The 15,190-nt window shown below is 45.7% G+C and overlaps 2 protein-coding genes across 11 annotated transcripts in view; one reads left to right on the top strand and one right to left on the bottom strand.

The window, feature by feature from the left end:
• The window catches only part of RFC2 (replication factor C subunit 2), a 19,816-nt gene extending 5,241 nt beyond the window's left edge, over positions 1 to 14,575 (top strand). The window contains exons 9-11 of one of the 4 annotated variants that reach the window (XM_025210612.1): positions 1,506 to 1,619; positions 2,521 to 2,651; positions 13,466 to 14,575. In XM_025210612.1, coding sequence (XP_025066397.1) covers positions 1,506 to 1,619; positions 2,521 to 2,631 — 225 coding nt within the window. In that variant the 3' untranslated portion in view covers positions 2,632 to 2,651; positions 13,466 to 14,575. The other 3 variants (XM_025210611.1, XM_025210610.1, XM_025210608.1) reach the window with 3 other exon arrangements.
• LAT2 (linker for activation of T cells family member 2) overlaps positions 8,046 to 15,190 on the bottom strand; it is a 38,595-nt gene continuing 31,450 nt past the window's right edge. For all 7 annotated transcript variants that reach the window (XM_006029156.3, XM_006029159.3, XM_006029160.3 and 4 more), the window contains 2 exons: positions 12,528 to 12,597; positions 8,046 to 9,239 (listed from right to left, as the gene is read on the bottom strand). In XM_006029156.3, coding sequence (XP_006029218.1) covers positions 12,530 to 12,597 — 68 coding nt within the window. In that variant the 3' untranslated portion in view covers positions 8,046 to 9,239; positions 12,528 to 12,529. The remainder of the gene's footprint in view (positions 9,240 to 12,527; positions 12,598 to 15,190) is intronic.

Genomic DNA, 15,190 nt, shown 5'->3' with positions numbered 1-15,190 from the left:
ACAGCATGGTTGGTTGGTTGTTTTTTTGTTTGTGTAAAACTTCCACTTTGCTTTGCTGCTTATCCAAGACCAAGGTAAAAAGCCTCATATTGAAATGTTTTTATGCAAGTAAGCTTAATACACAGGGATGCAGGTACTGTCCAGACTTCTATGCTGAAAGGCATCCCTGCTACCAACTGGATCTAAGGGCGTTTATACATATACGTTTTTGTCCCGCGATGCACCAGACATCCAGCAGGTTGGAGCAGACTCGATTAATAGTCTGCTCCACACGCGAGCTGACGCACACTGCGCTGTGTCACATGCAGTTGTATAAGCGGCAAAACGCGTGTCAGTGTGGAAAGTGGCGGTGATGTGCTTTTGAACTAAAACTCCTCCGATGTGTCTCAGTTCAAAAGTGCCCCACCGCCGTTTTCTCAGCGCTAACACACATTTTTGCCACTTGTACAACTGCGTGTACCAAAGCACCCAGTGCTGCAGCACAAGCATGTGTACAAATGCCCTAAATGTTAAACTGAATACAGCACCACAAATTGCGACCCAAATAGTTGTAACACCACTTAAATCTATTGACACAATCTTGTGTTGCCAACTTTGAAAATGTGCTGCAAAACAGTTATTAGCATACTGCCTTCATGGTATGAGTGGTCTAAATGCCACGTCTGTTTGTAACTAGCCAGTGGCACAGCCCAGCACCACCCCCCACATTATTTTAACAACCCTCTGAAGTGTGCCTGTGAACAGGAGGGCTTTCAGCATAGACTGCTTACCACAAGATGGCAGGTGTAGCAACTCTGGGTAACAGGAGCAAAATGTTTGCTCCCCCATCTCTGAACATTAAGCTCGTTTCTTGTTAGTCTTAATGGTCTGGGTGAAAGTAGCTCAATACAGAAATGAAATTTGCTTTTAGTTGGCAATTGGGAATGTTGATGCTGACTGCAAAAGAGTAGTCTGCCTGCCTTTGATCAGTGTAATGTTCTAAGGGGGAAAAGGTGCTGGAATGAGCAAAACTAATGAGTCGTATCATTTTGGAACCTGTTTGTTAGAACAGGACCAAGGTTCAACCACTTGCTAAAACATTGGGGATGCCTATACACATGCTATGGGGTGGGTGGGGATGGAAGGGGTGCTTTTTAATTAGAACGGCTCCTGGACAGCATCTCTAATTAAAATGCCAAAACGTCATATGTATTCAGAGTCCCGCATTTCAAAATGACTGCGGGGCACTAACTAAAGCTCACTTGACAAGTTTTAGTTAAAGCACTCCCTGCCGGCGTTTTGAAACATGGGAAAGGACGCTGAATACACATGACACTGCAGCACGCCGATGCTCCAGCAGACATGATGAATCAAGTCTGCTCCAGCATGTTCTAATTAGAACGTGTCGGAGCACGTGTATAGGCATCCTAGGTGCAGTCTCACCAGGTGAGAAACTTGAACGTGAATACCAGTTCCTATATGACCTTATGGAGAGTAAATCAGACTTATTCTCCCCCCCTACCCAGATTCTTGCCCATTTGTGGAGGCTTGGATACTCGCCAGAGGATATCATTGGCAACGTCTTCAGAGTGTGCAAAACCTTCCAAATGCCTGAGTATCTGAAACTGGAGTTCATCAAGGTTAGTGCTAAACCAGGTATCACATCAAATCATGGGAATATTTTTAACAAAAAAGGATGCAATTCCCAGTGAAGGGGCAGCCCCACGGTCTGTTCTGAGACTTGCTGGATGGATCTGAGTGCAAAGGCTTGCTGTTAGCTTCTTTTCACCTACCATAGACTTCTGTGCCAGGTGCCTCCTAGTCTGTTTTAAGAATGGTGACTTGAAAGTTAAGCACACACCCAATTCCAGCAGCTTGGGGTGTCCTAGAAATGTATTCAACTAAGTTACCAGTTTAATAATTTAAGTCAACCACTGAATCAAAGATTCACCCCCTTCAGCTCCCAACAGCCATTTCAAACCCTTGTCTTAGAATACTCCACGTTTCCCTCTCACAAAAGGGAGTTCAGGTGGCTTTTGCAGTAAGCCCAGAAAGTTCAGGCTGCAGTTACCAAGAATTATATGGCATTGGGATCCAAAGGGAGAGGTAAGAGTTTGCACTTCAGCATGTCTTTTAAGGTTAAATCCTGCCCTTGGATGGATGTTGCTCCCTTAAAGATAAATAGGAGACATGTGCTGGTGTTGGAGAACAATATTGACCTGGTCTATATTCAGATGCTCTTGCTTTGGAATGGTCAGCCTGGTTTAGCCCCACAAACATTGAAACACAAATTGTGTCTAAGCTCAGGTAGCTTGGGGCCAGCCTTTTGGACCTGAAGAGTGAGGTATGCTTTAGGCTAACTATATATTTAATACCAGGGACCTCTGTAAGCATGGACTAGAGCAGGTGAAGGTGGATGAGACAATCTTGCTACTAGGGAAACAAAGGATAAGCCAAAGTCTTTCCTAAATCTTATCTCCTTTGCTGAAAGAGCAGAAAATTTCCAGGCCTGATGTGCCCTGGCTGTATTTTTCTCATCAGGAAATTGGATATACTCACATGAAGATCATGGAAGGGGTGAACTCCCTCCTGCAGATGGCTGGGCTGCTTGGCAGGCTCTGTCAGAAGACGGCTGCTCCGGAAGCCAGTTAGAGGATTTCCATGGACTGGAGGTACATTACCAGGTTGTGGCATGCAAGGTGTGCAGCTGCCAGCAGGCTGGCACCACATATACACTGCCAGCACAGAATGAGGGGAATCTATTCCTTTTGCTGAACCTGAAAGTGAGAGCCAACCTTCTTTTTAAGGTGTCTGGTCCTTTTTGTAGGCTAAATAAAAAAATTAAAACCTCTTGGAACTGTTCCCTGTTGTATAACAGAGGTGAAGAGTAGGACTAGACAGTCCAAATGTAGAGTTCAAGCTTCTTCCTAGCTTCCCTGTTTGGAAGGGTGTAAGGCTGCAATGGCCTGGTGTTAAGGGCCAATGGCTGTAAAGTGACCTTTACAGTGGGATGGTCTCAGCCTCTTTCCTCCAAGACAGGTCTCACGTCTCACACATCTACACGTCTCTCAGCATCCATGCCCGAATGTCCCACTGAGGCCAAGAAAGGAGAGGGTTGTGTAACATGAGTTCTCTGCTTTGGCATAGATGTGGTTTTTAAGATGACCGAGGCCTATTGATTAAGTTCTGGCATCAATGCTGTCACTATGTTGTGGCTCAGTAGGTAATGTCTATAACATAGTGAACGCGTGCATGCTGCCAGCAATATTTACCTCCGCTTTTCCATTTTGAGAGTGAAAATACAGCTTGTGACATGGACATGCTTTGGTGGTTAAGTGACACCGGGTTATAGATTTGATCACTGCCTTTGGTTGTTACAGGCCAGGCTTACGTTTGATCAGTAGAATGGAGAAGCACCTCTTCTCTTGCCTGTAGTAAGAATTCACTACAGAGCTAGGATAGCCATTTTCCCATCCTCGTTTCAATTTGAAAGTAGTTAGCCAGCGCTTCAGACAGAGCTGCTGTTGTAAGAGTTAAGCATACAGTATATGAAATACAGAGTGAATTCCAGTGTCACCTGCAGGTGAATGCATCTGGAAGTGGAGCCACTCATATAATTAAGATGACCCTTTTACCTTAAAATTTAGAACTTGCAGGAGGCCAGACTAATTGGATGCTATTAATTACATCACCCTTCACTTGTAGGGAGAGGGGAGGGGAAATTGCCTTGCCTGACTTGGCCACAAATTGCATTTCCTCAATGATCAGGGAAATGCAAATAGACATGGTGGATGCAGCACTACTACCAGGGGCTTTTCAGTTGGAGAAGACTTGCATCTTGGACACAGGTGGAAACAGTTCAGGGGGCAATAGGCCAAATGAGGGGACAAACTAGTTTGTTCCCTGCTATCAGGGTGGAACAATAGTGTTGTTAGATGGTGGAAGAGAGAGCCAAGACTAAGGATGCTGTGGATGAGGCTATCAATAGCCAAAGAGTATGTTCATTTTGCCTGGACAAGGGAGGGCAAGGCAAAGGGAGACAGTACTACAGGCAGGGGAGAGAAACTCAGAAAATTTTATTGTTCCATTATCATTACATGTCTACCCAAGTGTACATGATTGGTTAGTATTCCTGGTTGCCTTCAGTGTATGACTGACTGGAATAAGTCATTTATGTACAATTCACGTGGGATCAGGGGAGCATTCTGCTGGGTCCTGTAGAAGTGCAGCATCAGTCTTGATTTCAAAGTGCTGGCTGTATTCACACGACAAGCTCATAAACAAAAAGGTGAAGCACTTATGAATCCTCTGTCCACCTAGGCCAGCCAGCCCCTCACCGCTATTCCTTTGGACGCAAGCACCCTCGCTTTCTAGTAATAAGCACAGCTGTTGAAATATAGCCTCCCCCCAGCCTTGCAACAAGGGCTGATCATGGTGGGAAGCCCCTCTGGCACTTGCAAGTCACTCACTCCTCCCTGCCCTTGACAAGCTCGTCATCACTCGTATTCTTCAGTGGAACAGCAGCCCATCCTTTTCAGTGTTTCCAGGACTGCAGCTTTCTGGTCATTGCCTCAGCTTTTTCAGTTTGGTGGCTTGTGTCTCTTCATTTCCCTCCCACCTTCAGGCTGCAGTGCACCCTGGCATATAACAATGTTGACACAGACTCTGCTAATGCAGCACACTCAAATTGAAGAATGGCAGTGGCTTACCAGGATGCCTTCCCATTGCAAGCAAGGCAGAAGGAGGTGAGGATGAACTTGCTTCCACTTACAGCATTATGTCATCTCTTCCCAACTGGAAGATAGGCTATGTACTACTTCTACTTGTTAGCTGAGACTGCACATGGCCAAAACTCCCTGCACACCTAGATACTTTAATGCTCACAAGTGATAGAGATGCACAGGGTGGGAATGACAACACTTAAAAATGAGTCTTGAGTTTCAATAGTTCCAGTAATATGTCCTGAACTTCTTTCCAAGGCAGTGAGATCACAGAGTGAAAAGTGCCCCATGTACACTTAAGTTAGGCAGAATTTACCCCTCTTTAGAGAATGACTATAGCCCGCAGGATGGTGGGAATTTGCCTTTGGTCTGCATGGAGCAGATGGTGCGATAGAATCCACTGCTTTGGCTTTAACCAGGAAAATATGTAACTTCCGTTCTACACCTCTGAGCTCCTAGCTTGGCAACAGAAGCCTCTTTTTCCATATAGGCAGCAAAAAGTATTGATTTATCCACCTCCCTGCTTAGCAATGCACAATAAATATATTGCTTCAGCTTTTCACATACCTAAAATGTACTCAAAAGTTTGTACTGGATTAATGGTATGTTGCTGTGCGCCAGGCACCTTTTACTGCTGTAAAGTATTTCTCCATGCAAGAAACAAGGGCTTGCGTATGTATTTCCTGGACCTAACTACAACCTAGCTCTAAGCAGCTCAATGTCTTCCTCTAGCTCAGGAGTTTTCAACCTTTTTTAATAAGTGTACTCCCAGCGGCTGGGGATGTATTCCGTACAGCTGAACGTGGAGCTGGGAGGTGGGGACAGCAAGTGGGTGGGTGGCAACAGACCTCTGCCACCTCCCAGGACCGGGGGCGGGGCAAGGGCAGCGGCACCCCTCTGTGGGGTGGGAAAGCTCGCATGCTGCCCTCACCCCACCCTGGCCCTGCTCCTGGGAGGTGGTGGCGCTCTGCCCCCTGCCACCCACACATACCCCTTAGGGCCTTCCCAAGTACCCCCAAGAGGTACACCTATGCCTGGTTGACAAACCCTGCTCTAGCTAGTTGATCAGAACAAAACAAGCATCAAGCCAACTGTTTTCTGACAGCAAAGACTAACATTGTTAAAAGGGACTACTGATCTCGGTGCCTTGCAGGGTTTTACAGTACATACAAACCTCCCCTTCTTCAGCTTGCCAACTGGGCACCCAGGATTGCTAGTTACTATAATCTTTTGGATTGGGTGCCCCGTGTAGGGTAGCCATTGAGGTACCTCAAGAAGAGAGGACAGTTGTATTTAATGCACCATGACCATCGCATGCCTCCTGAGGCTGGGGCGGTGTGGGGCATGGTAAGCTCCCGCAGGCGGTGATGAGCGGGGGGGCTCCCGCAGGCAGCTGCGGCAGTGTGAGTGCAGAGTGGTAAAAAATAGAGGACATAAAGGCGTCTGGTTTCACATCAATAGAGGACAGACAACCAGAAAACCAGACTGTCCTCTATAAAACCAGATGAATGGCCACCCTAGCCCCATGACACTCAGCACTTGACAAGTATAGTGCTTGCTTCCACTTTCCTGCATACTCCTTTGAATGAAAGCTGCTTTTTCAAAATAGTCCAGCACAAGATCTGTGCGCTGCTTATGCATTCACTCTATAGCTTCAAGTGGTGCGTTCAGTGTTGACTTAGACCAGGGGTCTAGATTTTGCCCATCCAAGCAGGGGCACAGCTGCTCTGGGGCTGCAGCCAGGATTTTGCAGCAGTAACAGCGTGGTCCAGAGCTGGGGCAGAGCCAGGGGTCCACTGCCTGCATACCCAGGGCAGGGGCATGCAGGCAGCAGATCATGGCTTTGACCTGGCTCTGGACCAGTGTGTCACTGCCACAAAATCCCAGCCCCAATCCCAGAGCAGCTCCCCTGCCCAGTTGCATGCCCTGCCAGCACTGCTTGGGCAGGTCTCCATGGAAACCCTGGCCCTGCCTCTCCTGTGGTCTCCATGGAAATTGGCCATAGTGATGTAGGCAGGGGCTGCTGGGAAGTGGAGTCTGGTGTGAGCCACATCTGGCCTGGAGGCCAGACTTTGCCCGCCCTGACGTAGACACTGGGCCAGTGTGGGTACAAAGGCAAATATTGCACCTCAGCTCTGGTCAGTTCTACTTTTCCCTATACCTTTTCAGTTTCCCTCGATGACATGATCTTTTGCACAGCAACTGCAAAAGGAAGATCGTTTTGGAAAAGTGCCGGATGCTGGCACTTCAGCCTAGCAAACGTGTGGCCCGAGATGGGCATTCGTGTTCTGAAACTGGCACAATGCATCCAGCTAGACCAGCAGGATGGTCCTGCATTATACCTCTTCGATGTAGGAGTTAAGGAATAAACTGCATCTTCCATTAACAGGCCAAGGTTGTCTCAAATCCTGTCACATGCCAAACGTTCTGCTGCTGGCAGATACACAAGCAACAGCCACTTGTGCTGTTTTAAAGGACACAAATCCAGTTTTAAATCCACACAACAAGCCTAAAATATAACCTCCACAGAGGGATTAGATCCTGTCAACTCAGAACCCCTTCACTTCTAAGAGGAAGGTCTGTTCATCCATACCTTCAGCTCCATTAGGCTCTTTACCATGTCCCCATGTCAGTGCTACTCACTTGTACCAGAAGTAGGGGACTTGGAGGTATAGGCCATCTCTACTACGTGGAGACAACAAGCTCACAGCGAAGCTGAAGTGCTTTGAGAACCAGTTTCCCGAAACAGTGAAGGGTGTTGAGAGATTCACCTCTGGTAGCTTGCTGTTCTAACAACCCTTTACTAGCTTATTACCTAAATGAGGTCCCTTCTCTCACTCTTGCAAGGATGCAAATTCACCACCAACCCCTTAAGACCACTGTAGTAGTGGCATAGACTTGTTCTACTCTTAGCATGCAAGTGGTATCACAGCCAAACCACTACCGCCTCGCAAGATTGCAGATTTCATTGCAGCAAAGTAGAGCTCCAGATCCTGGGGCCGCGTGGAGAATATGAATGCACAAGCCAAGTGCCCATCAAGAATGATGGGCAGGGGGTGCAGGTGGGGACAGAGGCCTGTGTCTGCCCCCCGCCCCCTTTGGGGCCAGGCCCTCTTCCCACCAGCGCTGCCACCACCACCATCCCGTGTCCCCACCATCATGGCAGCGCTCCACCACGTTGCCACTTCCTGTCCAAACGCTGTATTCATACTCTGGTTGTTTCCATCAGCCAATCAGAGTGCGAATAAAGCATTAGACAGACACACACAGGCTTTTATAATACAGGGGCTTCATAAAGTCCTTGTGCACTTTTAAACTTTAGTAACTTGGGTTATAGGTATGATGGAAACAATCTGTAAATGGTATTTAAAAGCAAATTTATTAAAGTTTTAGTACAACTAGAGTACACAATGCTAGACTTCAACATAACCACCATCCATCATGATACAGTGCTCAATCCGATCTTCCAACTCCTTGAAAACATTTCCCAGTTGCTTTCGAGTTACTACACTAATTGCGTCGGTGATCCTAGCCCTAAGTTTCACCAAAGAACATGGTTTTGACAAGTACGCTACATAAAAAGAAGTCCAACAGCAACTGGTCAGGTGAACGAGGTGGCCAAGCAATTGGTCCACCTCTGCCTAGCCACTTCTCTGGGAAAACATCATTTAGGAACTGTCGTACATTCAGAGCGTAGTGGCACGGCGTGCCATCTTATTTAATAATAAATTCATTATTACTATCTTAATTCTATCATACTTACAACCTAAATCATTAAAGTTTAAAAGTGCACAAGGACTTTATGAAGCCCCTGTACTAGAATAGCACTCCAAGTCATCACCGTGCCATTGCGTCGCTGTAAGATGGATACTGAAGGCACAAGGGAAGTTACCAGAGAAGAGCACTCTGAATTATGAACTGCAGAGAGTGGGTTTTTAATAGCTTTTCTCAGACCTTTGTCACTTGTGAATGTTTTGTATCACTGCAGGGAAACTCCTTTTCTTAAAACTTGGCTTGTGACTGAAAGGTTCCAGCCTGCTGTTGGCAACAAGGGCCTGGAAATAAGAGAAGAAATATAATCCATATGCTTTAATACGAGTCAGCTTGACAAATTAAATAGTTGATTGCATTACTGCTCAGCGACTTAAAGATTCATTTCACACTTGACAGCAGCAAACATTGAGCAGACAGGCCTCAGCTCCCTAGAGTGGGTGTGGGGGGAGGGAAACCAGGCAGGATTACAAACCTCTGGTTTGGCTCTGCACTGATCAGCTACAATCCCCTGGAGAAACAGTACAGCTTTCTCCATATGGGCTGGTTTTCTGGTTTTTCAATTTCATGTTTTTGTAGGCCTTTGATCCAATAAGTTCCCTTCCAGGAGCATCTCGGTGGTACTCTTCACACATTGTCTTTGGAGAAAAGTCTATTCCATTATACTTGCAAATCAAAGGTCCCCTTTCTCTGCATGTGTACATGTCACCACCTTCAACGTGGAATTACAGCTTTGCAAATAGCTTCTTCAGGTTTTAGGCAGGATACCTTGAAATAAGAGAATGACAGTGAGTTCCCCAGTTTCGATCCCCCTGCGCATTCTACTGCATTTTATTTCCATCGTTGAGCTTTTCTCCCACAGTCACCATCACTTAGGGACCTTTTTGCACGGGTTTCGATAATACCAGTATTAGGTTTTAAAATATAAGCAGAAAACCCATACTGTACTGCCCGATTGGTGTAACCAATAGACTGAACAAGTCTAAGGAAGAGCCCAGATAATTTAAGAACCCATCACCTCTGGCAAAGTTAGCATCCAAGTAGAGCAAGTCTACACTAGAAACTTCTGCTGGCATTTGTTAGTGGGATCTTATGGAGCCACACTGGCAAAACCCCAAATTGCGATGCACTGACAAATTACTCACTGTATTTGCAGAATGGGCATGTTGACGATATATTTTCACAGATGCATGTGTACTTTTGCAAGTACAACCTTACCTACCCTCAAAAGGTTGGGCCCAAAGAACTAGATAAGCAAAGTTTCTCTGGGACAGACTAGGTACTTTTGTTGCCTGTCTGTCATTGATAATGCTGTGTGTGTGGCAGCAACTCAGACGTATTACACGCTTTCCAGAAAATGAACGAGCTTGGTTAAAGCATATGTATCTAATCGATCTTGACCTCACTGCTGAGAGGGTGACATTTTCCATTTTGCAAAGAGAAACTGAGGCACTGTCTGTAATGTGCCTGAGGCCACAGAGATCATTCTTGGAGCAAGAATTGGAACCACTAGACTATGACTAACATGGAAATTGAATCCTTTCATCCTTGACATTTCAGGGCGGAGGGAGTTTCTAATGGAGGATTGCTTATAAATGTTGCCCAGTAGTGTTTTTTCCCCTGTATTTTGCCATAAGATCTGTTTTCCCCCCATCATTGTCCAGTGTAATAGGCCTTGAAATGCCATAAAGCTTCCACGCAGAAAAGGGAAAACAAGCACATTTTTCATGAGCCTTTCTGAACTAATCCATTAAAAAAAATATTTGTTAATTGGGAGCTATCATTTTGCTGTTGCCCAAGCAAACTGTGACACCTAGCTATGAGACATTGCTGAGTTGTGGGTAGTGTTTCTCTAAGGGGAAAAAAAAATCTGTTTTGGCTGCAATGTTCCCCTAGTAGATTCCTTGCAATATTGCTGATCTCTTTTAGGGACAGTAGGATAACGCACCTGATCACTGCGGGAACACTTGGCATGTGAGGAGCGCTTGCTTTGGAACAAGCATCTGGTACTTAACATGATCTCTGGCATTAGTTTGTGGTGTTGCTAGACTCCCATGCTGGTCCCTGGCTGATCCCAAACCTTGAACTGCTGTAACAGGATACATCGCCACTTGCCAGCTGCTACTCATTATGGATCAGTACATACAGTATCACTGCCATAAAAGCCAGCACTTCACTGTCATGAAAAGGGCTCCTTCCCCATTTGCTTTATCAATAGCCTAAAGCAGCCGTACCCACACTTCGTTTTTTTGGTTCCACCTTTCTTGGAAAAAAAGTACCATTTAAAGTCCCAGGTGCACGTTTCTCCTTTCAGCTTGTTTTACACTAACAGGCCTCAGTAATTCTGGACTCTATGGCAGTAAATTACGAAGGAAACCAAAATGTTCCCTTATAAGCAGGGTTTTTGGTTGTAGCCGTGTTGGTCTAAGGACATAGGCAGGCAAGATTCTTTGGGCAGATGATATCTTTTATTAGATCAACTGAGTAGTTGGAAAAAAGTTCTAAGCAAGTTTTCGGGTGCTGTCGCCCTTCGTCAGGCATAGGGAGTCTCGGCTAGTCAGTCTCTCGACCAGCAAAGACTCCCTGTACCCAAAGAAGGGCGACGGCATCCAAAAGCTCGCTAAGAACTTTTTTCCAACTATTCAGTTGATCTAATAAAAGATATCACATCTGCCCAAAGAATCTCTCCTGACAACTATAAGCAGGGCTGGCCAGAAATAAAGGTTGACTTCAGGAAGGTTTTTTGCTGATTTATTAAGTTGTAATTTGGACCAAAGCCAAAACCTCTCAAAAAAATTAAGAAAGAAAAAGAACAAACCCCAGAATAGCCTGTAGTCCACTGGGCTGGGACGTGGGACATCCATTTCAGTGCCCTGCTGTGAGGCAGGGTGAATGCCTACTGGACTGTTGGCTTTTACGTGGTCTCCTCGCTTTTCAACCAAAAACTCCATTCTACACATGGAGAACCTTCCTGGTGAACCTTGCACACGCGCGCGCACACGCACTTCCACAAAATGTTTGGTTTCGACAGCCCTTTCTGAGAAAAACTGTTTTCCCAGCACAGTTCACAGGGAGCTCAGAATTATGATACCCTCTAAAAATATCAGGTTTTCAGACAGGGCATCAAAAACCCCACACAGTTTTCAGTACATATCCACTGATGTCTGAATCCATTTTGATCAACTCCTCAGCTATACGCAGTGGATAGTTCTTGTCCGATTTAGGCATAAAGTTCCTGCTTATTCCTTTTCGGGTCCTGGTACCACATGATCCTAAGGCCACTTTGCTTAACTTTGTACAGAATTTTAACTAGAAATTACAAAGCATTGGAGAAAAATTGCCCTCAATGGGCAGCTCCAGCCCCCTACCTAGCACAGGATGCTTGACTGCCTCCACGCTTGGGCTAAACTTCCTTAGGTCTCCATGCAGCTTCAAATACCAGCTGGCTACCTGCTGCAGAAATCTGGCCGGTCTGTGCTGTACCCAGCCTTTTGTCTGCTAGACTTAAACAGCAGAAGGGAATTCCTCATGCTCCCTGCACCTCCCAGCCTTGCAGATAACAAGCTACAGCTCCTACAGGGCAGAGGGAGCTCCTGCTCTGCATCATGTGCAAGTTTGTTCTCGGACCTCCCTGCAGTTCTAGGGTTTGCAGCTGCTCTGGAGCCACATGTTCCTCTCTTTGGACAGCACTGACCTTTCCAACTTCACCAATTGTTTGAGGTGCAGGAAGTCCCGGAAAGGTAGCCAGGGGAGAGCTCACACTGAAGTGGACAGTCGCGGCACAGAGTGCACTGCTCACAGCTACACTGGTCCTTAGACACCATTATAACAACCCAATAGCAGCCAGGAGAGCACACTGGGCAGTTCTTGGCACACCAAAGTGCAAGCAATGGCTCTTTACTGGAGACAGCATTATTGGGATGTAGGTTTGGGCTAAATCATTCCAGTCCAAAGCCAGCCTGCAGGAGAACGGAGGGGGTCTTGCACTCCAGCCCACAAAACACCCACGCACCCTACCTCGAAACACCTCAGTTGCCAATTTAATCTCTTTCTTACCTTTAGCTCGGCAGGGCTCCTGGGCCAGTGTTAACGTAGTCTGGCTCATCGAGATCATCCTCCGCACTTTCTAAATGCAGGAATTTGATAGGGGGAAATGGAAAGTATTGATTAATGAGCGTGTTGAGCTGAATATACATCACCCTCCCTAGCTTCAGGGTTGTTGGATGTACCCATGTCAGTCTAAGGACATAGACAGACAAGGTTGTTTGGGTAGATGTGATATCTTTTATTAGACCAGCTAAATAGTAGGGCTGTGCAAAACGGCACTGTTCTGTTTCGCCTTGAGTTTCGATGGAACAGTGTTTCGTATCGAATTTCATTTAGAGTCGAAACAGCTGTTCTGTTCCGTCGAAACAGAAAGCCTGTTTCGACACCGTTTCAAGTTTTGCTGGGGATGGGGAGTCAGCCCAGCTGGACTGACTCCCCCCCCCCAGCCTATGGTTGAAATGTTTTGACTTTCGAAACGTTTCAACCAGCCTCATTTTATTTTGAGGCTATTTCAACGGCCTTTGTTTCATTCCAAGTTTGCTGTTTCCACCTCAAAATTGGTCGAAACAGTGTCAGAACAAAACGGTCGGCGAAGTCTCACACGGCCCTACTAAACAGTCGTGAAAAACGTTCTTTGCAAGCTTTTGGGCACAAATACCCTTCTTCAGGCATAGGAAAAGTCTGTTGGTGTCTGTGTGCTTTCCGGGGCACAACAGAAGCCAAAATGCAGGGCTGTGGAAAATGCAAATGTGCAGCAGTAAGGTTCAAAGGGAATGGGAGACAGTACGTGCGAAAAGGTAGTTGGGGGCAGGGGGAAGAGTGGGAGAAGGTGATAAAATGTAGCTGGTAAAATGCAGACAGGTTACCTGGGGTTATCAGATGGCAGGCAAATTATAACGTACCATAAATCCAATGTCTATATTTAGTCCATGATTTTTTGTATCCAGTAGATTTATGAAATGAAGTTCGTAGGTTCCCACAATATGCCAACCTTTTTATGGCCCACCTGGAAGAAGAATTCCTCAAGAACTGCACCAAACCCATGCTATAACTAAGATATCTAGATGACATCATCATCATTTGGACTGAAAACCTGCAAATCTGACCAATTTTTATCCCGAATTCAATAACCATCACCCATCAATCAGACCCTCTCTTGAATACTCCAAGGGTAACATTTCCTTTTTAGACACTGATCAATATCCAGAATGGTAAAATACAAACCATCATATACAAGAAATCCACGGACCAGCTACATATCTACACAGAACCAGCAATCACCCTAAGCACGCCGAGAAAGCTGTAACACACAGCCAAGCCGTCTGATACCACTGAATTTAGAGAGGAGAATACCTGCGATCATCATCTCACCAATCTCAAAATGGCTTTCACTCAACAAGTACAGAGAGAGACAGACTTTTGAAAGAGCCACCCGGATACCATGTGAAGAACTGCAGTACAAAAATAAAATCCCTACTATTCGCATTATCATTAGTTAAGACCAGGGATCCTGGTTTTTGCTGATAAAAAAAAAAAATTTAAAAATCCCCAGTTTTAAATCACAGAAAACTGTGGATTTTGGGTTACTTCTTTAATGCAAAAATTGGGGATTTTTTTAAATCAGAGAAAACCAGGATCCCCAGTTATGACATACCATACTCCCCTGGAATTTATACGGAAAATCCTCAAACAATTGCAGCCTGTACTAGAAAACCCAGCTCTTTAAGAGATCTTTCTAGAACCACCCATCCTAGCCTCTAAACAAGCACCAAGCCTCACCAACCTCATCACCAGAAACAAATTGCCTATGGCCCAAAGCACACCAAATGGATTCAGACCATGCCGGGACAAAAAGTGTCAAACCTGCCAACACATCTCCACCACTCCCACAATAACCACAGCCCACAACAGAACCATCAGCATCCCTGGATCTTACATCTGCACCTCCAGAAATGTCATACATCTCATCCAGCGCACTGAAAGGCCTGCTGGAAAATATGTAGGAGAAGCCAAACAACAACTGCGCACCAGAATGAACACACACCGAAAATCTATCAAAGACAAAAATTCCCAGTTACTTATGAGTGCACACTTCTCACAAGAAAACCACTCTCTCTCCAATCTCTCAGTTCTAATCCTCAAAGGGAATTTACAAAACACCTTTCGTAGACGAGCCTATGAACTTCACTTTATAAATCTACTGGACACAAAAAATCATGGACTAAATATAGACATTGGATTTATGGTACATTATAATCTGCCTGACATCTGATAACTCCAGGTAACCTGTCTGCATTTTACCAGCTACATTTTATCACCTTCTCTCACTTCCCCACCCCACAACTACCTTTTCACACTGAGTATCTCCCATTCCCTTTGGACTGTACTGCTGTGTTTGCATTTTTCATGCATTGCTCCCTCACACCCCACAAATGCCACATACCCAAACCCTGCTCGTACAATCCCTCACATATACAGAACCCCCAACATACCCTATGCTCCCCCCTACATATAGCCACACCACCTCAACCCCCCATGCCCCACCATAGACACCTCCCCCCCAACATCCCACTATACACATGCACAATATACAAGACTAAGACTTTATTTCTGGAATTATTATGCAATCACCTCTATATACACCATGCAAACACAAGTCATGACAAAAATCT

This window comes from Alligator sinensis, unplaced genomic scaffold (assembly GCF_000455745.1).
Source record: "Alligator sinensis unplaced genomic scaffold, ASM45574v1 scaffold419_1, whole genome shotgun sequence".
In the NCBI taxonomy this organism is placed as follows: domain Eukaryota; kingdom Metazoa; phylum Chordata; order Crocodylia; family Alligatoridae; genus Alligator; species Alligator sinensis.
Note: the sequence above shows the minus strand (reverse complement) of the source record. Positions and strands in the feature narration are given on the sequence as shown.